The following is a 20,915-nucleotide window of genomic DNA, read 5'->3' on the forward strand; positions in this document are numbered from 1 at the left end:
TCTCTCTTAGCCCCTACCGCAGGGGTTACCAATGTTTTGGAGTGGGGGCCACATGGAAAGAGCTTAGCTGTGTGCCTCATAGAGCCTCATTAGGTGATCTAAGTCCTCCACTGGGCTACCTAGAGACATTGTGGAATCTCCATCCTTGGGAATTGTGGCATGCCTGTCCTTGGAAAATTTGAAGAGCTGGTTGATAGACATTTGGCTGGGATGGTCTGATCAGGGATAATTCTACCTCCAGCTCGTGATGACCCTTATAGCCCTATTTTCCTATGATCCTACAGAAACAACCCCCTTGAGAGAAGGTTATGACAAGTGAGTATTCACCCTGGGAATATCTTCTGCTCAGGAACATAACAGAGATGGACAGAGAATATTTTTAAAGGCCATGTCTCTGAGCAAATGGCTGCATCACCAACATCCCCACAGAAAGATGACTAGGTGAAGAATCCAGAATAGGCTGCCTGGCCTCAGGACAACGACAAACTGTAGCATGTTGGGCTCCTGGGGGTGGCTGTGAATGTCCCCTGGCAGCTCTGCAACCATGCCCCCCCACTCTGCCTTCCCTTCTCACCTTGGGTGCCTTCCCTTCTCACCCACCACACCTTGATGGAATAGTAATAGGAAGGCTGCCTATGGGCCTTTGCGTGGCTCCAGTCCAACTGGACCCCCACTGGGGTTTGTCAGCACTCTACTGGTCTCTACTCCTCCCAGGCCCCTTGATGGCCTCTCTAGTCAACCATGCCCAAATTGGGGCACCTACAGGCTTAAGGGTTATTTGCATAGCTCCAGTCCTTCCCTATACCATGCCCCAAGCCTCATTGGTGTTATTGTAATGTTGATTGCCTGTTGGGCTTTGGCCTCATTAGCTGCCACCCCTTTACTCTTAGGCCTTTTGGTCTGGGCCAACTGTATCAGCTCTGGCTTCAAGGCACCAGGCCTCTGGCCTCTGTTTGGTTGTGCCCCTAGCCTGCCTGGCTCTGTGGCTTCACTCTGTCTGCTCTGAATACCCCTCTGGCATGAATGGGACCTCTGTATACTGCCCTTACAGTCCCAACCCAAACCGCTGGTCTAACTTCAGCATAAACAATAAACCCCTGGGCTATAATATAAACATAAAAGGGAAGCCACCCTCTGCCTGGTTAAGAGGAAGAACTTTCCCTTACCTCTCACCTAGGATAGCCTCCCAGCCCTGGGCTATATCCTAGTGTAGTGCTTCCCAAACTTTTCCTCACTGTGGCCCCTCCCTCCCAACTCACATCTGCCCATCCCTGTGACTTTATCCACTGATGTTGCCACCCCATTTGAGGTTGTAACCTACAGTTTGGGAACTGCTGTCCTAGTAAGCTCCTCTAGCCTCACCAGGAATCCATATGCAGCACCATAGTCTCTTCAAAGGCCCTGATGCCAGGAGCTCTTCATCCTGTAGCTGCCAGGGAGAGACTAGCCCAAATGTCAGGCTTATCTCCTCCCAGGGCCCTGCACCCTTTGGGTCAGCAGACTTCCTGGGCTGCCTGCAGGTGCCTGCTAATTGGCCCAAAGGAACAGAGAGTCCCAGGCTGGCACAGCAGAGATGAGATCAGACCTGGGAGATGGTGTTTAGGACCATTCAGGCTAGGAACAGAAATTCCACGTAAACCGGTATGAGTGCCCGGAAACCAGTTCAAACCTGTAACACAATAGGAGTTAAGTGCATGTGAACTGCTTTCAAAATGGCCAGAACTGGTTTCAGATAAACCTGGATGAAAGTAGCAACAGACTTAGGTGATTTAGGTTAAATCAGTCTATTGAACTTCTGTGCCAGATCCCCACGTATTGCAAAGACATGGAACTGCACCAGCAGTGAGTGTTCCTGTCTGTGGTTAAGAAATTCCTTTGTTAACCCCCCAGTCCTTGCTGTCCTTCCAGGTTCCTGAGGGGTCTGGAGAGTGCTTTAGGGGGAGTGTTGAAGGAACCAGGGCCTTGGAATTGCTGAGGGAATTGTTCCAAGCTGGCTGAAACGCAGGGGTCAACTGCCTGAGATGCATTTCTGATACATGGCCTGCATCAGAGAGATCCAGTGGTAGGGACAGTGATCGGCCAGGCCTCAAAGGTTTTAGAAGCATGTGGGAATTGCCATTTGAATGGCATCTGGCATCTGGCCAGAGGAGGCCAGGCCTGGTGAAGACAGGTGACTCATAAAGAAGTTGCACCTCATAGTGAAATGTGTATCCTCCTCTGGAAGGCCAACCTACAGAATTGAGAGTACCGTCAATGTGGGGTTTGATCCAGAACCCTGTGAAGTCTAAGGGTGTCCGGCCTTCAGATTAGGCCTAACATGATTATTATACCACTCTTTGAAAAAAAGCAGCTGTCAGATGAATAGCAAGTAGAGCAAACAGGCAAAAAGCCAGATTGGTATGAGATAATAAGCAGGGATAGGGGAGGGGGAACCCCAAGCAGTCATCTTGGGATTACCAATGACAAATGCGCAGCTTGCTTTGGCAAACCAGGAGAGGTTGCTCTCAGATTCCTGAAAAGAGGTACAGCATACAGCTCAGACTTGTTCCTGTTGCTAGATATTTAGTCATGCCATAGGATACGGTGAATCAGGGTGTACCTTGAGAGAGCTCCTGCTCAAAGGGTCTTACTAATGAGGGAAGATCTGCTATGAATTATTCCCTGTTACTTTTTCAGGGTCACAGACTACAAATCTCCTCCCACGACTGTATCCTTAATAAGAGGGTTATGTCAGAGAACCTTGTATTTTGACCTGTATATGCCTTGGATCCTTAGGCTGGAGCCAATTAAGAATCAATTATGAAAAAGGTCATATCTATTCATCAGACTGTTCATTATGCATTTGGGGCACTGATTCACTGGCTCATGCTGTACTGTATTCTCAGTGCAAACCCCTGGCCTCCTTGGGTTCTGAAATTAAATGGGAGATAAGGAATGATATCACTAACTAATTGAAAGATGGAGTCTGTACTTGGATACATACATAGTGTGACTCGCGTTTACTTTTATTCATTTAAGTTATAACTATGTTGGTGTAGGGACTATCTCATTATAGCATGTTCAAGGACCTCCAGCATGTCCCCACAGTCAAAGTACTACCGTTCTGCTTAGATTCTCAGATACTTGCCATGGCAGTATCTAACACTGGGACCTGACAGCACACTTTGAGAGCACACCTGGCAGTAATGACTGATTAATGTCTCACAGATATGACGAAACAGTGTTTCCATGGATCTATGGAAAATAAATCTCACCTTCATCCAAGTTACCTTATGCTTTGGATCATAAGTAATTGCACAAAATCATGATGAAAAACTCACACCAGCTTGTGTTGGGGAGGCTGTGCCTTTCCTCCACAGGTGTGTCAGCCAGGCAGAACATCATTGTGCCCGAGTAGTTTGAACAAAGCTCATTCAGGTCATAGTGACTGTCTTACATATTTTGGGGAAATGTCATTAGCAAACTGGAGAGGAGCTAGGGGAAAACAAGGGGAAAAAACAAACAAATGACCACACACACTCAAATGTTTTAAAGTAAAGGAGGGAACATACTGACCTTAGCTCAAAGCATGTGAGCAGTCTGGGTAGAAAGGACTCCAGCTCTGTCTGATTCCAGAGGCTCCATCCCCAGCGCTGTCTTGGGCTTCTGGTACATGAGCAAAATATTAAATCCATCACTGCATCATCGTACCTTAGAAATGTGGAGCTGGAAGGGACCTCAGGAGATTTGCCTTGTCCAATCCCCTGCTCAAGGCAAGATCATCCTTTTCCAAACCATCACATACAAGTGCTCATCTAACTTAGTCCTAAATGTACAGGAACAGCCCTGACATACCTGTACTCTCATTAGTTGATTTAGCCATAGGATTTTGATGTACAAATGCAGGAGCCACAGACAAACTAATATTTCCGTTGATGCCTCTTTTTTTTGGACTTTATCTATGAACAGCGTGGCTGGCCTTTGAAACTAACTTGTCTGGACTCAAACAATGAGTAGCTCATTACAAACAGCATACAATTACAGTATAGTCAGCCACAACTACTTAGAGATCATAAACCAGATCTGCAAGATTACATTATGAAAAAAACCCCCCCTTAATATTTCAGATGACATTGAGCTGCATGGGGTTGCAGATGCCCTGGGGTATAGGCTGAGGATTCAGGGTGTTCTTGACAAACTGGTCTGAAATTAATCAAATGAAATTCAATTAGGACAAGTGCAAAACTTTGCTCTTAAGAGAGAACACTTGCATGAACAGATACATATAGGGGAATGACTAAGCAGGCTTCAGTATTGCAAAAAAAGATCTAAGGCTTAGAGTAGAGCATACATTGATAATGAGCCAACCATGTGCTTTTATTGTGAGACAAGCCAAAGGCATATTGGATAGGAATAACACAGAAGTGTTGCTTGGAAATCAATGAAAGCAATTCTTTTGCTTTATGTGGCACTGGTAAAGCCTCACCAGGAGTACTGTGTCCACTGCAATTCAATAAAGATACAGACAAATTCATGGAAGTCTGGAACAGAACAACAAACTTGGTGGTGGTGGTGGTGGTGGGCTACAGGAAAGATGGGGTTTCAGCTAACAGTTTTTTGAAATGCATTTGATTTCCATAGAAAATTATTTAATTAAAAATTGTATGCTTGACAACACAAACATTTCAGCTGAAACTACATTTTAGCCTTTGACACATTTTTAAATGTTTCAATGAAAAACAGCAGTACAAATTAATACTTTGTATGGTGCTGTAAATTTTCAGTATCATGATTAGTGGTTATATACATGACTTCTGTGTGGCAAAAACCACAAGTGAATTCTTCCCATCAAATGAACATCAATAAAATGTTTGTTATATCATGTAATCAGCTATTGTGTATACATTGCAGCTCCCTGAAAACTTATTCTAGCAAGGTTTTAGAGGACCCAGATGCACAGCCCTAAATGTTTCCTTTTCCATACCCACCCATATAAGAACTCTCCTCCTCCTGAAACTTCCCTTTCAGTCTTTTTTAGGTTTTTGCAGACAAAATTATCTTTTTTGCAGATATTTGATGTAATTCCAGAAACTCTGCAAGAAGATCTCAGCCAAGGCATGCAGCAATCCAGATATATTCCTGTTCTCTTGGGCATCTGACTCAGCAACAGAAACCAGAAAGGAAAGAGAAAAAGAAACCAACAATGCAAATATTAAAAAAAGATTCCTGGTTGCTAAAAGATCTGTCAAAAGAAGATATCAGAAATAGGGCTATGGTCCATTTCACTTCCGGCTTTCTGAACTGGGCTTTGGTGATGCCTGTTGCTCTTAAGTCATAGGCCATCTGGGTATCTAAATATGAATCACTCCTAGACACCTCCAGTGTCTCCCCATTAACTGTGTAGGGCTCTGGGACACCTACGCTAATCAAATATAATCTCCTTTGGGAGCAAGAAGCCCAGTACTAGAGGAACGCAATGTCTAGGCTTCATCCTGTCCTTGGTACATAACTTCCTGCAGTTCCCAAGATAAGTGTAGTTCAACTAATGAAAACCACAGAAAGAAAAGAGGATCCCTGACCTGGAAGCCTGTGCTGCAGCTGCTTATGGGAAGTCTTCTTCGATGTTCTTGTTACCGTTCCATGTTCCTCTGTCAAAAGTAACAAATAAAACACCTGAGGTTTCACAAATACTTGCACAGAACTAGGCAGTGACATGGATGATGCGCAAGAGAGTCTTGTCTACAGTGGCAATGTAATGTCTTCTGCTTCTTCAATCCACTGTTAACCCCAGTTGCATACTGGTGCACAGGATGAAATCAGGTATGAATCAGAGATAAATGCACAGGCACAGAACTGAACCTGGGGTTACCTGGGATCTAGTCCCAGCCCCACCCTAGAGTTCACGTTAGGTCACTTAGGGTGGAAATCTATTCCCCTTCGGGTGCCTAAATGGAAGTTTTCCTGCCACATAAGGCAGTTTTTTGATTCCATTACTCTGCTGTGCACAAGCAAACACGTGTGCATATGTATTATTATATAAGGGGGCGGGGGTGTGTGCTTGTATATTGTACATGCTTGGGAGGGTATGCAACAGCTGGGCCAGTACACAGCTGTGCGCAAGTCATGAAATTTTAGGCGACAAAATCCCATGACCAATGAGTGTTAGTGTCCAGAGGAGGAGTGTCCTTGCATGTTTTAACCCCAGTGGATAAGTGGTTAGGGGCACTTGTCCAAGAAGCAGAAGATCTGGGGGGTAGGATCCCTCCCCTCCCCCAGGTTAGACACCTTCCAGTGCTCACCTTGAAGCCACCTTGAAGCCAGGCAAGAGTGGGAATATGTGGGGCCCAGAGGCAGCGAACAAGTCAGAGCATGTGTGGCTCAATAAAAGAGTTGCTGCTCTAAAAAGCAAAGGTACAACAGGGCAACACTGTGTCCTGGGCAGCAATGCATTCCCCGCATGTTCCTGCTTTCTGCTGCAGATGGGGCAGGGCAGGGCAGAGGTTTGCTGCTGCTGGTGGTGGTGGGGGTGACATGTAAGTGCAGGAGCCCAAAAGCCACCTTTTCTGGTGGCAAAAAGGGAGCTGACTTCTTCCTCTGCAAGAGTGACCCTTCAGCCATTGCTCCTGCACCCCTAAACCCTTTAGGCAATGCCCTGCTTGCCCACGCATGGTTATAACTAGCACTAGGAGGCAAAGGGCCTGTGTGCTAGTCTGGACCCCCACACCTAGTGGGGCAGAAGCTTCTTTGCTGCTTTGTGGTTATACTGCCTCACTGCAAGATGTACTGCTCATGGCCAAACAAAAGACTGAAGAGGCAATAGGAAAATACCTCATCTGTCAGCTGCTAAGACCTGGGAGAACCCTCCTCATTCTTCCCGGACTCATGCTGATATACATATACATGTAGCTGCCCAGCCAGTGCGGCATGTAGGCTACTGAGCGGACATCGTTTATGTATTTATAGTCACACTGGATGGGTATTATAGAATCATAAATAATTACGCTTGGAAGGGACTTCAGGAGGTCATCTAATCCAACCCCTGCTCAAAGGAGGACCACCCCCTTTTATATAATCCCTGCCAATGTCTTGTTTAGCTGGGTCTTACAAATAGAATAATAATAGAATAATAAATTGTGCAAAAAAAAAAAAAGGACTTGAATTCTGCCCTCAGTCTCTTTGGGCCTGTTATCCAGCTTTAAATGGGGTTAATAACGCTCTTTTTTCTTGACTTTATAGACCCCACTCAAGGAAACAAGTGCATATACCAAACTTTCTTGCAAACAACACACACCTATGCCCCCCAAATCCCCACCCAGTGTCTTAAGTGGGAAGCTATTTTCTTCACTGGAAAAGAAGCACGCCTGGAGACGCAGGTCATGTGCCATACAACTCCCAAGACAGCTGCTGCTTTTCTCCCCAGAAAGTTGAGGGGGGAGAGCCCTGTATTGACACTCTCACAGCTGTAGCTATTGGCTGAGCTCTGTAGCTTGTGCCTGGAGCAGTGAGTGAGCTGCTGGTGGGGTATCTCGGTGAAGCCTGGGATATAGAAGCAACACTTCATCTACAGAAACTACTTCCAGTAAAGAACAGTCTTGTTCCTGCCCGTGCAAGAGTCTGGGGCCTAATCACATGTGACAGAGTAAGGTCGCCCATAGCTACAATAAAGCTCACACTGGCCCCACTCCCACAAGTGATAGAGTCCAAGGAAAGGGCAAGGCTCAGAAAACCCTGAGAGGGATTTCCTCTTTAGAAATGAATCCTAGGATATGGAAACCTAAGACACTGGTGAGTGTGCATTATAGAGGCAAGGATTTTTCTGGTGGTCTCTTTTATTGGAATGACTCGATATTTCGGTTTCAGGCACAAAATACCTTTCCTCAAGTCAAAAAGCTTGCCTCATATCTTTCCTGGCCAATGCTGCAGCCCTGCCATGTGCACTGTATGTCACCTCTGCACAAGGCCTCAGAGGATCACCACAGCTCCAGTTACAGGGTTTTCTGCTAAAGCTCTTGCATCTCCTGCTTTCAGCTATGAAAGTTCCTAAATACCAACCTTAAGGATTCCAAGCAGCATTTTATTCAGCTTGTCTCCTAAGTGTCAGTGCCAGAGGGAAAGAACATAATTCATTTGCTGTGCAGCACTTACTGTTCATTTGCAAGTAGAAAACGGTATCACGATATCCTTGTTCATATATTTTACGTGTGTTCTGGAGAGGAAAACCATTCCAAGGTCATAAAATAGGGATTTTTTTTGCAATGTACAGAGCTTTAATAACTAGAATGACTGTGATAGGTGACTGCATCTGAAGAGACACATTTTCAAGGGCCTAAAATGAGGGCTAGACTTTCTCAAAGCTGCCTCTGGACACATTGTTTTGGTAGTACAAGATTTCTAGCGGTACAAAAGTAATAAGCGCTGTGGGCGCTCAGCCACAGGTTCAGAGGGACCCCTCGGTCACAAGGGCATGCTTTGCAGCAGTGGGGCATTAGGGGGCTGCTTCATAGCTCTCCCCACCCTGAGTCAGCCCAGATGGGCTCGCAAGCAGCCTGAACACCCAGCTAGTGTCAGGCACCCCAGCAACGTGTACAGTTCCCCATCTGCAGGGCAGCCATAGATGGCGAAGATGATGGGGCCTCTGCTGCCACTGCCAAGAAACCACTCACCTTTTCAAGGTCCCAGTATGCCTGCAGTCCAGGAGCCCAGACCACTGTTGGCTCCTGGGATGCAGGCACACCAGGATCATAACCTGGCTTGGGAGCCAGATCGCAGTTGACTTCTGATCTGACTCCTGAGCTCCATGGTGGGATCTTTATTAGTGATGCAACCTGGGTGCTGGTTTGCCAGTCTGGAAATCCTGGGAGCTCGCCCCTGTGCAGGCTGTCCCTTGGAAAGGGAGGAAAAGTAGAGCACCATGGGATCAGGGCATGGGGGTACTTCTAAGATCCCCTACCTAGCCACATCTGTCCTGGCATGACAAAGAACTTGCTGTTTTAAATAGCCATTCCTTTGTAGCCGATATTGCCTTTTTGGGGCCTTCTTTTCTGTGTTTCTTTTTTTACATATCATTGTTACCTTGAGCTAATTGGAGCCCTCAGATAATCTGCAAAGGGTCTGATAGAAGCATGGGACATTCTTTTGAGGCAGCTCTTGAGCTGGAGTAAATTGGGCAGAGCTCCAGGAGCTGTGACTAGTCGCACCAGACACAGCTCTATCCCTAAGACTACTTACCAGGCATAAATGAGGAAATATGCCGTAGGAGATCCTGCACAGGTTCTCAGCTGAGATCTGAAAACTGCAGTCAAGGACCTTGATAGAGTAGAAAGCAGCTGGACAATCTCTTGGACATATGTCATTCTCCCCTGCAAATGGCGATACGTAGATTGTAGTTTCTGGGTCAGAGAAAAGTTGCAGGCTTGTGAATCCTCCATCAATATATCTCTGAGGAAAACAAAGCACAATATATATGTTTTAGGAGGACCAATCCATAGAGGCCCCAGTTGAAACCAAAGTCCCATTGTGCTACTGAAAAAAGTGAGTGCCTGGATGAGCCCAAGAGTTTAAATAGATACAATGGAGAAAAGCAATAGGGGAAAAGAGTGGGAGTCACTTACCCAGGGCAACACAGCATCTTAATGGTAAATCAGTGAGCCTCTGCCTGTACGTCCTGTTATAGAAAACTGGTAGCAATGAACAGCACCTTAGGGATTTCCCAAATTACAGCCACTGACTCAGAAATATCATCAGGAATGTATTGCAAGGCAACAATACATTGAGGGGGTTTAGGGTGGAGATATGGACCACAATGTTTTGGGTAGCAAGGGTCTAAGCAGCAAGAGGCCAGGAAGTACACATCATCGCCATCATGTCTGGGAGTCCACAACATGGCCCAGGTTGGTGCAAACACTCTTATTGCCACCCCTACCCATATAATAGCTTGCAAAGAGCGTACCATGCCTCGGAAGGAAGGGGGGATCCATCCACATACGCAAGGAATAAAGCAGCTGCAGAGCACTGCCTACAGCCAAAGGAGAGAATAAAAGAGTAAACACATTTGTAGTGAAAAAGATGGGACTGGTCCTATTTAGTGCGTTGCATTCCTCAGTTTTACAGACTAGGAAACTGAGGCACAGTGGTGGTACCTTGGACAACATCACTCAGCAGATCAATGACCAAACTTAGAAGAGAAACTATGATTCTTTTGGCCGCATCTGTGCTTTTCCATGAAACCAATGCTGGGTTCGTGGTTTTGCACTTGGCCCATTCTAAGATCAACTAAACATGGAAAAATTCAGCCCTCCTGATAAGCACACTTACTGTTCTAACTCTGGGATTTTTATCACCTTTATTCCAAACTGCAAGGAAAACAAAGTCTGTTTTACCTGAATGACCTCCTCCTTTGAGTAGAAGTCTGAAATTACAACTTTCTGGCCATCTGGTAGACGTGTGAGACCAATATTAAGCCTCCCTGAGGCCAGCTGGTGACAGTTTTCTTTTAAGCTTTTGTACAACCCCTTTTCCAAGAGCTTAAGGAAATTGGAACCTGAAGAGAAGGAGCCGAGGAGTGATTTTTTACTTTTCTCCAGTACTCCATAGTAAACTTCATCCACAGTTTCTAGGGTAAAAAAAAAAAGACGTAATCATTACAAACAAGTCTTCAAGTCTTGACCACTGCTAATGGGGCCCTGTCAAATCAAAGGGAGTTGGATGCCTGTATCTCACAGGTTGGTTGTTCTCTCAGGGATTTCTACTTAATCCAATTCAGCTTGTTATTACCAGTGCAAACAAACCCCAGGAAAGGGATGAGAGGGAAAGCTGAGACCAGGTGCTTGGTCTCTATTGTCTTTCAGATGCTTCTTTGAGGGTCCAAGTTGGCCGGGAATAAGGGGAACCTTGAGAGGAGACTAAATAGGGCATGGAGGGGCTGTGGGTCCTGGCCAGGTAGCCTGAGGGCAGCTTAATCACGGGGCAGGGGAGAGAGGAAAATGTCATTTGAAATAGAAACATGCTGTTTGTTTTTAAAGATGCTTGGCCATCTACTTTCACACTCTGGGCCTTCTGCCTCTCTTCCCTTAGCTACAGTAAGTGGATTGAACCAGTCTCAGCAGCTCTCCTTTCTCTGTCAGTCCTTGCAGGATGGAGCATCTCAAGCCTAGAAAAGCCATGAGGATTGCTATTGGAAGCAGCTCCCAGTACCAAACTCAGTGCTGACTCAGCCAGTGGCAGGCTTGGAGGCCCTGTTCCCTTAGCAGGCTTGGTAGGCTGGCGGAAGAGAGTGTGGGGTATACTGGGGCTTGTGGCCGGGAATCATTTTGGCTTAGGTAAAGTCACTGTGGTGAGATGGAATTGGAGAGAAAATGTGTGAAACAGATAAAAGCCATGACACTTCCCAGACATCTGCTGGGAGGAGCAGTCAGCCAAGTCTGATCGCTCACGTCGGTTCTTAGCCAGACTGCAGGACCTCCATCTAACCCAGGAGGTGCACAGTCCCACCAGGGGAGACGCCTTGTTGGACCTAGTGCTGGCCACGGGTGATGACCTGGTGAGGGGGCTGCGGGTGATGGGCCACCTGGGAGACAGTGATCATCGCTTGCTGGAATTCACCATCCAGCGTAAGGTGGCAAAGGGCTGCAGCAAGGCAACAGCCCTAGACTTTAGGAGGGCTGACTTCAACAAGCTAAGGAGGATAGTTGGGGAAGCGCTGAGGACCCAGAGGGGAAGGGAATCAGATGTCGAAGGTGAGTGGTTGCTCCTTAAGGAGACGATCCTCCATGCCCAAAGGGAGGTAATCCCAACAAGGGTCAAAGGGAGCAGGAGGGCACATAAACCCCCATGGCTCACTAAGAGCATCCGGGAATGTCTCCTTGCTAAAAGGGAGGCATATACCCAATGGAGAGATGGGGTCATCGCCAAGAAGGACTATGTTATAGTCGCCCGAGGATGTAGGGGGGCAGTCAGGAGGGCCAAGGCAGAGTTGGAGATAGGACTAGCTTCCCGGATCAAGGACAATAAGAAGTCCTTCTTCAAATACATAGGGGGTAAAAAGAGGGTCCCGGGTAATGTGGGGCCCCTGCAGGACACGATGGGCAACTTAGTCATCACGCCAGATGACAAAGCTAACATATTTAACGATTTCTTTGCCTCTGTCTTCCTAAGTAGGGACCAGTTCAGCCACCTCCCTGCTGGGCCCCCCTCGGGCCCCGAGAGAGACACGCCTGGGCCAAGGGTTAGTGAGGAGTTAGTTAGGGTACTTCTGGAGAGGCTGGACGTGTTCAAGTCCGCTGGTCCGGACGATCTTCACCCTAGGGTTCTACAGGAACTGGCTGAGGTCATTGCGGGACCCCTGGCACGGCTCTATGAGCACTCGTGGTGCTCTGGCGAGGTGCCGGAGGACTGGAAGAGGGCCAATGTGGTCCCTATCTTCAAAAAGGGAAAAAAAGAGGACCCGGGAAATTACAGGCCAGTTAGTCTGACCTCAATCCCGGGTAAGCTCTTTGAAAAAATTATCCTGGCACACATCCAGGAGGGCCCTGCGGGGGAATGCATGCTCAGGGGCAACCAACATGGGTTTATCAGTGGCAGGTCTTGTCAGACCAACCTGGTGGCCTTTTACGATCAGGTCACCAAATCATTAGACGCAGGGGTTGCTGTGGATGTAGTCTTTTTGGACTTCCGGAAGGCTTTCGACACTGTCTCTCACCCTGTCCTCATCAAAAAGCTGGGAGACTGTGGTGTCGATGCCCACACGATCAAATGGGTCGCCAACTGGTTGGAGGGCCGCACCCAGAGGGTGGTAGTGGATGGGTTCTTCTCGACATGGAAGGATGTGGGCAGTGGGGTTCCGCAGGGCTCGGTCCTCGGGCCTGCACTGTTCAACATCTTCATCAGTGACTTGGATGAGGGGGTAGAAAGCACCCTGTTCAAGTTTGCTGATGACACTAAGATGTGGGGGGATGTGGGTGCACTAGAAGGGTGCAATAGGCTACAAGCTGACCTTGACAGGTTGCAACGGTGGGCGGATGAGAATAGGATGGGGTTTAACACTGATAAGTGCAAGGTGTTGCACATGGGGAGGAAGAACCGGCACCACACTTACAGGTTGGGGAACTCCCCTCTTGCCAGCACGGAGACGGAAAAGGATCTTGGAGTCGTCATTGACTCCACGATGAACATGGGCCGACAGTGTGGGGAGGCAGTCAAGAAGGCCAATCGTACCCTGTCATGCATCCACAGATGCATCTCGAGCAGGTCCAGGGAGGTGATCCTCCCCCTCTATGCGGCACTGGTCAGGCCGCAGCTGGAGTACTGCGTCCAGTTCTGGGCGCCACACTTCAAGAGGGACGTGGACAATATGGAAAGAGTTCAGAGGAGGGCCACTCGTATGATCAGGGGTCAGCAGGGCAGGCCTTATGAGGAGAGGCTACGGGACCTGAACCTGTTTAGCCTCCACAAGAGAAGGCTAAGGGGGGACCTTGTGGCCTGCTACAAACTGGTCAGGGGGGATCAGCAGGTATTGGGGGAGTCCCTGTTCCCCCGTGCGCTGCCAGGAGTGACCAGGAATAACGGTCACAAACTGGCGGAGGGTAAGTTTAGATTAGATATTAGGAGGCGCTACTTCACAGTCAGGGTGGCTAGGGCCTGGAACCAGCTTCCAGGGGAAGTGGTGCAGGCTCCTAGCCTGGGGATTTTTAAAAGGAAGTTAGATGAGCACCTTGCCGGGGTCATCTGACCCCGGTGCTCTTTCCTGCTAAGGCAGGGGGTCGGACTAGATGATCTACCTAGGTCCCTTCCGACTCTAGCTACTATGAAACTATGAAACTATGAAACTACACTTAGAAACAGGCCTTCAGGCTGGACAGACTATCGCTACTCCCATTTGATCTTGAAAACTAAGCTGTCTGGTGTGTGGCTACTATGCAGAGAAGAGACTCGTTTCATAATCCCAGGAGCCACTGATGGGAGCCAGAAGTGCAAGCAGAGTCAGGCCCTTTGTTCTTAGCATGTCTGGGTGCTGTGTGCTGTAACTACGTGCCCCTGACATGGCTGGTTTTACTCGCAATAGGCCTGAAATGCTCAGGGGATACCACAATTTTTAGTGCTTTCTTACAGCAAGGCTGGACAGTTTATTCAACAGAAATAGGTGAACAGTCTGTCCCAAGCATAGGTAGCCATAAGGCCAGTGGAATCTCAGTTTCTGTGAAGGGGCATGGAAGGGAGTGGTGTCTGGCTAGTATCAAATCCAGCTGCCTTGGCCTCCTAAACCCTGGTGCAGACAGAAGTGACAATTTGCACCCAATGGGCCACAGAAAGCAGTTTATATCTGTGACTAAACACAAGTGCATGGAGACAGTTTAAAAAATAGCTGATGGGGTGAAAATCTGATCCCTCATTTGCACGAGGTATCAGATAAGGGTATTTCCAAATGTAGCATGTTTTGTAACTTGTCTGCAAAGCTCAGGTGAGGCTCTGTTTCCCCCAGCACCACCTGGGATAACAAGGAATAATGGCCACAAGTTGATTGAGAGCAGGTTCAGGCTTGATATCAGGAGGCATTAATTTACGGTTAGGGCTGCCAGGCTCTGCAATGGGATCCTAAGGCAAGTGGTGCTCTCCCCTGTCTTGGGGGTCTTTAAGAGGTGGTTGGATAGCTATCTGGCTGGGGTATTATGATCCCAGCACTTGTTCGTGCCCAGGGCAGGGGGGTCAGACTTGATGATTTGTTCGGGTCCCTTCTGACCCTAGAAACTATGAAACTGATTTCAGTTGGGGGGGGAGGGGTTTAGGTGTTTTAGAGCCCTCCCAAAGTGGGGGTGGGGAGTGGGCTCCAATTCACCCACCCTTCAGCACCAGCTGGGGAGTCCCAAGAAAAGCTCCCTCCACTGTCTTTCCTTCCTCCCATTCTGAAAACAGTAGCACTGGCAGAGGGAAATAGCTGTTGCTATGGGCAGCTGGCTGCAGGCTCCCAGCCAGCAGCTAGATCCCCCTTGCCCCTGTAACCAACAGTGAACTTCTGTTTGGTCTAGGGTACTGTTGTAACTTAGAACACTTTGCAAAAATCATTCCGAGTTGCAGCTTGGAGCTGCACTTCTGTCTGCACCAATGGGTGGAAGCTCATTTACAGTGGGCTCAGAAGGGGGCAGAGTTTGGCATGACTCCTGAAAAAGACCTGTGGCTTTAGAGTCACATTGCTGTGCCCTGATTGGTCAGCCATCCCACCCCAAATGACCAGAGGGCTGCTTGAACTCTAGTTTATAACCTTTCCACATCCAGCCTGAAATTCCAAGATGAAGGGCCTGATTAACATTGGGCTAACCTTGACCAATGTACATGGAGTTCAACCAGGGATGAAACTGGTCCAGACCCTGGATAGCAAAATATGGCTGTTCCACTAGTTCCCACAGTACCACTTGGGAATATAAAACAAAGCTTTCCAAAAAGAAAGAAAATAAGATGGGGTTGGGAGGAACGGACAGATAGTTTTTAGATCAGGGCTTGAAGACTCAGCTGAAATCCTGACTCCGCTATTTTGGATGCTGTTCAGACATACAGGCAGAGAGGGTCTCTGCCTGTAAAACTCTGTGGTCTGAATTGACAAGGAGGGGAAGCTAAAGAAGCATTGCAGCATAGGAAAACCGACTGTGATAAAAAAAGAGCACAAGGTCACCTTCAGAACTATTTGCTGAGTAGCTAATACATTACACACACACACACACGCACACACCATTAATTCAAACTTGATTCAAATGTATGGGAGCATTTGTTACCATGCATTCTGCAGTACGTGCGCTCTGCAGTTATGGTTATTGGATTAAAAACATGTTCAGGAAAATGGACTAGATAATCTCTACTGGTCCTTCCAGTCCTATGCCTTTGATCACTGAGAATGGTCTGACTACTGACTGGAAGTGCTAGAGGAAGTCACATATGACAATACACCAGACAAACTAAACCATTCATCCACCTTACCTTGGTTGCCACCACAGGCCAATACTGCAGCTGCGATTGCTCCACTTGATGTTCCAAAGAATTTGGCTGCTGATCCCAGTATCTCAGGTGCTAATTCTTGCAGGGCCTGAATAACTCCTAGCTCATAACCGAGGAGAAATGCACAGCCACAAAAGCTAACAGACTGTGCAGGGGAGCCACCGCTGCCTTGATCTGCCTCATCCATTCCCACACACAGGAGCTCAACCAGTGCATGGAGCTGATGGCAGAGGCTGGGAGGCTCTGCGCACTGCTACACAGCACACTTCTTGCTAGCTGCTTGAGTTTGCTAAGCAATTGTACTGTCTCCAAATCTCTAAGACAATGAATGATAGTTGTGAGCAGAGCTGTGACAGAGTTCAAGGCTGGTACTTTTATATGATGTTACGTATTTAAATTACTCTATGCAGTAGTTCCAAAAACACCCAGTAAGTTAGTAAACACCAGGGCTAAAACAACCCACTCATGTAATACCCATCTACTTGGCAAGTAGTATGCTGCCATCTGTGCTTTATTTCAAAATTTACCCTAAGCTGTAATTACTACAGGCAACACACCTTTCTTATTCTTGTTAAGAATTGCATAATCTATGTACTGACAGCATCTTAACAGGCAATCTTTCAGTTGGCAAAAATATACGTCTGCTTCAAGCAAAAAGGCTTGGTAACTTAACGAAAGACTTAAGCTCAGTGAGCTCTCTTTCCAATGAGAGTCTGGAGCATTACCCAAATAATTCACTCATCATCATCTTTTTTCTCTTTTGATGTCAGCTCTGGGATTTTTCTCTTTGTTCTTAGGACAGTCTTTGGGCAGTCTCCAAAGCTTTCTGAACTCAGTGGAGAGATTCTTTTTACCACCAGCAATAGTATGAAAATGTTTATAGTGACCAACCTTCATTCATGATTTCTGTATATTTTGATCTCGTGTCCTCATCTCCTGTCTAACCCGAGCCACTCTAATCTCTACAACTGGGCTTAATAGAGAAGCCCCTCCAAATCTTGGCTCATTTCTGTCATACTTCTATTTCCCCTTGATCTTCCTGGAAATGGGATGGTGAATATAATACAGATTATTCCAGGTGTAGATGCAGTTTTATGACATACTTAGTACTCACTTTCCCATTCCATTATTCCCATAGGATAATATTTTGTTTCCTGGTTTAACTACTAGTTAGATGTTTATACTGAGCTGGACAGAATAATGTCCTTGTCTTTTCTCTTAGTGGCTATAGCTAATTTAAAACTCAAGAGTTTGTATGAGCAGCTGGAATGATACATTATCAATATACTACCCAGGACACCGGTCAGGTATATTCAGCATGTGTCACCTAGCATTTGTGGCATGAATTCAGCCAACAAAACCATGACAGTTTATCATGGGGCAAGAGATAAAGAATCAAATCTGCTCCAGCTTGGAAGGTTATCCTGGTTAAATCAGGAAATGATTAAATATACCAGTTCAGCTAGTAGTGATTATTTATTTAAACGTGTATTTAAAAGCTACCACCCCTGCATGTTTCATCCAATTCAGACAAAAAACAACAAAGTTATAGATATTTCATTGGTTCCCCATTATACCCTATGGTCAGATCTCCAAAGCAGCTCTGAAGCAGTTCAGAAACTCTGAACCGCTTCAGAAAGCCTAACGAAGCCAGCACTTTTGATCTGGACGTGATAAGCTTCAGACTCTGAAGCTTCTCTGGATCCGAAGCATGGTCCAAAGCCTCGCACAGCCCTATTAGTCCATCACAGAATCATAGACTCCTAGAAAAGTGAGACTGGAAGGGACCTCAGGAGGTCACCTTGTCCAACCCCTTGCTCAAGGCAAGAGTGTCCTTCTCCAAACCATCACATGCAAGTGCTTATCTAACCTAGTCCTAACTGTAAAGGAACAGCCCTGACACACTTATATTCTCATTGGCTGATTTTATCCATAGGATTTTGGCATATGAATGCAGGAGCCACAGATAAGCTAAACTTTCTACTTTAGGTTTTAAACGTAGTGGCTGATACAGCATGAATAGAAAGAAGTGTTAGTCCTGGTCCCTGCGGGCAGGTTGTAGAACTGTCTGGATAGCGTCTTCCTCAGTAGGAGAGAAACTGAGATGGCAGAACAGGAATCAAGCTTGTAACTGGCTCTTTGAATTCACTCTTTTTCCTAATTGGCGTAGTCATAATGACTGTACTGGTGTGAGGCTCTACTTAAGTTGGCAGTAGTGCTAGAGCTAACACTGGTTCCATAAAGAAAAACTTTTATGGAACCAATTTAGAGGTGAGAAACCTGAAGCCCAGAGGGGAACAGTGACTTTAGCTGTGAGACCTAGGTCGTCAGGGGTGTAGCTCACACCAGAATCTGTCTGCTGGTGCCCTGTCTAGCAGGTCACATTGCCTCAGCTACGAATGGAAACAAGACTGTTTGCACATTGCCAGTAAAGTACAGCAGCAACACAGTGCAATAAAGAACTCCTGGTGTTTTTCTTCCATTCTCATTCTAGTGAGACAATGTTAGGAACCGCATTGTATGCTTTGGTACAAGTATCTGGACAGAATTGGGATTGCCAGGCTGATCTTAACCTTCAAGATATTTGCCTTTAATAATAAATCCTTCCACACATCCTCCTACAGGCACTGAATTGTAGCTGTTTCCTTCCTACCGATGACGCATCCCTCCCTTTTTCTGAGGCATGCCAAGTGCCCTGTGGCTAATACTCCAAGGGAACACTCTTTCTAATCTCACTTCAACAGCCTTGTGGGGCAAAGCAACTCCTGCAGTGAGTGTATTGTTTATATTGGTTGTTAAACTGAAAGTCTGCCCATCAGCCCTCTTCGACTATAGCTAAACCTGCACAAATTCTTAACTTTCACAGCTGCATCAGCTACTTCCAAAGCACCTTCCAGCTGTTAGTCAAGACAGTCCCTTGGCTAGATGTCAATTTTCTTTTTGGCCTTTGAAACCAGCTTGTCTGATCTCAAACAGTAAAACATTCTGAACACCATATAATTACAAGATAGTAAACCACAACCATTTAGAAGTCATAAACCAGGTCCCACAACATTGTATTACAAAAAAAATCAGCTGGAGTTCTTTATTAAATTTCAGATGACACTTCACTGCATGGAATTGCAGATGTGCTGAGGATTAAGGATAACCTTGATAAACTGCCCTGAAATTTAATCAAATTAAATTTAATTAAGATCAAGTCTTCGCATTTGTCGTAAGAGGGAACAATTACATGAACAGATGCATATGGGGGAATGACTAAGTAGGCTGCAGTATTGTGAAAAAGGTTTAGGCTAAGGACACAAGTTACACATAAACCGGTTTAAATGATAAGAAACTACTTTAAACCTGTAACAGAAGTTCAGTGCACATAAACCAGGTTTGGCCATTTTGAAAGCAGTTTAAGTCAAACCTGGTTGGATGTACTATCAGATTTAACTGATTAACGTTAAACCAGTTTATGAAACTTCTGTCCCAGATGCCCTCCTGACTCAAGTTAACTCACAGTCCTCCAGCATCCCAGGATTCTGTGCAGCCCTGAGCTGTGCTGTCTGCTCCAGCACAGCAGGGATGGCCCCATCCCCACCTGTCACAGAGTTGAGGCACTAAAGCCACTGCTCCCTGCCTGTGCCTATCAGCCCAGCAGGATGGGGGGCAGAGAAGCAGACACCTAGGCTCTCCTAGCCCTGGTCTGTACAATGCAAGAGGAGGAAAAGCCCCGGCAGTCCTGCCACCTCCCTAGCCATCTATCCCCAAGCAGCAAGGAGTAGGGGAGAATGCATCCCCTACCCTGCCATGCTGCAGGGAAGCAAAAAAGCTCTGCAGTGGGGGCTTCTCCACCCTCCTTGGGCACATCTGGCTAGGAGGACTGGTGCTGGGCTGGGAGGTAGGATGTGTTTCCCCCCACCCGAGGTGGATGGCTGGCGGATAGGGTGGGGCTGAGCCTATGCTAGCCCAGGTCCCTGGACTGTGGGGGTAAAGGGGCAGGAGCAAGAAGTCCCCCTTCCTCCCAGCCAGGCAATCCCCAGCCAAGGAGAGGGGGGCTGGTACCAGGCTGGGGAGACTGTCTGCTGGCTCTCCCCTCCCTGTGGCTAAGAGCAGGTGGGGCTGTGCATTCAGCAGCCGTAAGCAGCAAGGCCATGAGGGGTGGTACATGCGAGTGTCCCCAGGTTCCTGGCCTGGGCCTTGGCAAGCTTCTGCCCATCTTGGCAACCTGAACACTGAATGTATTTTTGTTTTGGTCATGGTCTAGAAAGTTGTGCTGTAGTGTCCCAATTGCAAATCTTACTATGAACTTGTTTAGATGCTAGTGCAGTGCCAGTAACACGCATGACTCCTATCTATTTTCTCATGGCAGTGTAAGCCTCAACCTGTGCTTGAAAACATTTTTGTTGTTGCCTTTGAGTGTCGTTTTTACAAAAGAAACTGAATGCCAATCTATGCTGAAGTGTCTGAGACTGCAAACACCATGAAAAATTGCTTTTACAAGATACCCTATTATCTTTAGTATCTAACTGCATAATTCCATGTTAAATATGTCAAGTGAGCCTTTCAGAGCTTTTTATTTCTCCTTTTAAACACTCAGCCAACTTGCTTCTCCCAGTCCCCACACCACCTCTGACAATATAGTTATGTTTTCAGTCCATAACCTCACCACACAGAGCAAACTGGAAAACCACGGCGAAAGAAGAATTAAGTTTTTAGCTCAAAAACCTATACCTCCAATGCAGTGCATGGGTGTTAAGTGCATCTTCTCATTAAAAAGAGACGCCCATTTTTACAATGCAAGATAGGAGTATAGCCCAGGAGACCTGGTTTTCAAGCACTAACTCCAAGTACTGATATTTTCAAAGCAGCCTGAAGGAGTCCAATAGTCAAGCTTTCAAGCAAATTCAGTGGGAAGTGGGCATCTCCTCCTCCAATTCTTTTTGCAAATCCCAGCCAGGTTGTCTATA

At 46.8% G+C, this 20,915-nt stretch overlaps 1 protein-coding gene across 1 annotated transcript; it reads right to left on the minus strand.

The window, feature by feature from the left end:
• Window positions 1-5,033: 5,033 nt before the first annotated feature.
• Window positions 5,034-16,147, minus strand: LOC149853882 (omega-hydroxyceramide transacylase-like). The gene is made up of 7 exons (XM_090026002.1): window positions 15,943-16,147; window positions 10,359-10,591; window positions 9,929-9,994; window positions 9,208-9,417; window positions 8,125-8,185; window positions 5,559-5,627; window positions 5,034-5,134 (listed from the first exon to the last, which is right to left on the minus strand). The coding sequence occupies exons 1-7, from the start codon at window positions 16,145-16,147 to the stop codon at window positions 5,034-5,036; spliced, it is 945 nt and encodes a 314-aa protein (XP_089882128.1).
• Between the last annotated feature and the right edge of the window lie 4,768 nt (window positions 16,148-20,915).

This window comes from Crocodylus siamensis, chromosome 13 (assembly GCF_052110815.1).
Source record: "Crocodylus siamensis isolate JL-2025a chromosome 13, ASM5211081v1, whole genome shotgun sequence".
Taxonomy (NCBI): domain Eukaryota; kingdom Metazoa; phylum Chordata; order Crocodylia; family Crocodylidae; genus Crocodylus; species Crocodylus siamensis.

Coding starts and splice junctions, on each gene's coding strand:
- LOC149853882 (XM_090026002.1), bottom strand. CDS start 16,147: ATGGATGAGGCAGATCAAGGCAGCGGTGGCTCCCCTGCACAGTCTGTT. Junction 9,995..10,358: donor CAAAGGAGGAGGTCATTCAG/GTAAAACAGACT, acceptor CTTTGGCTGTAG/GCAGTGCTCTGCAGCTGCTT. Junction 9,418..9,928: donor CCCCTTCCTTCCGAGGCATG/GTACGCTCTTTG, acceptor TGTTTTCCTCAG/AGATATATTGATGGAGGATT.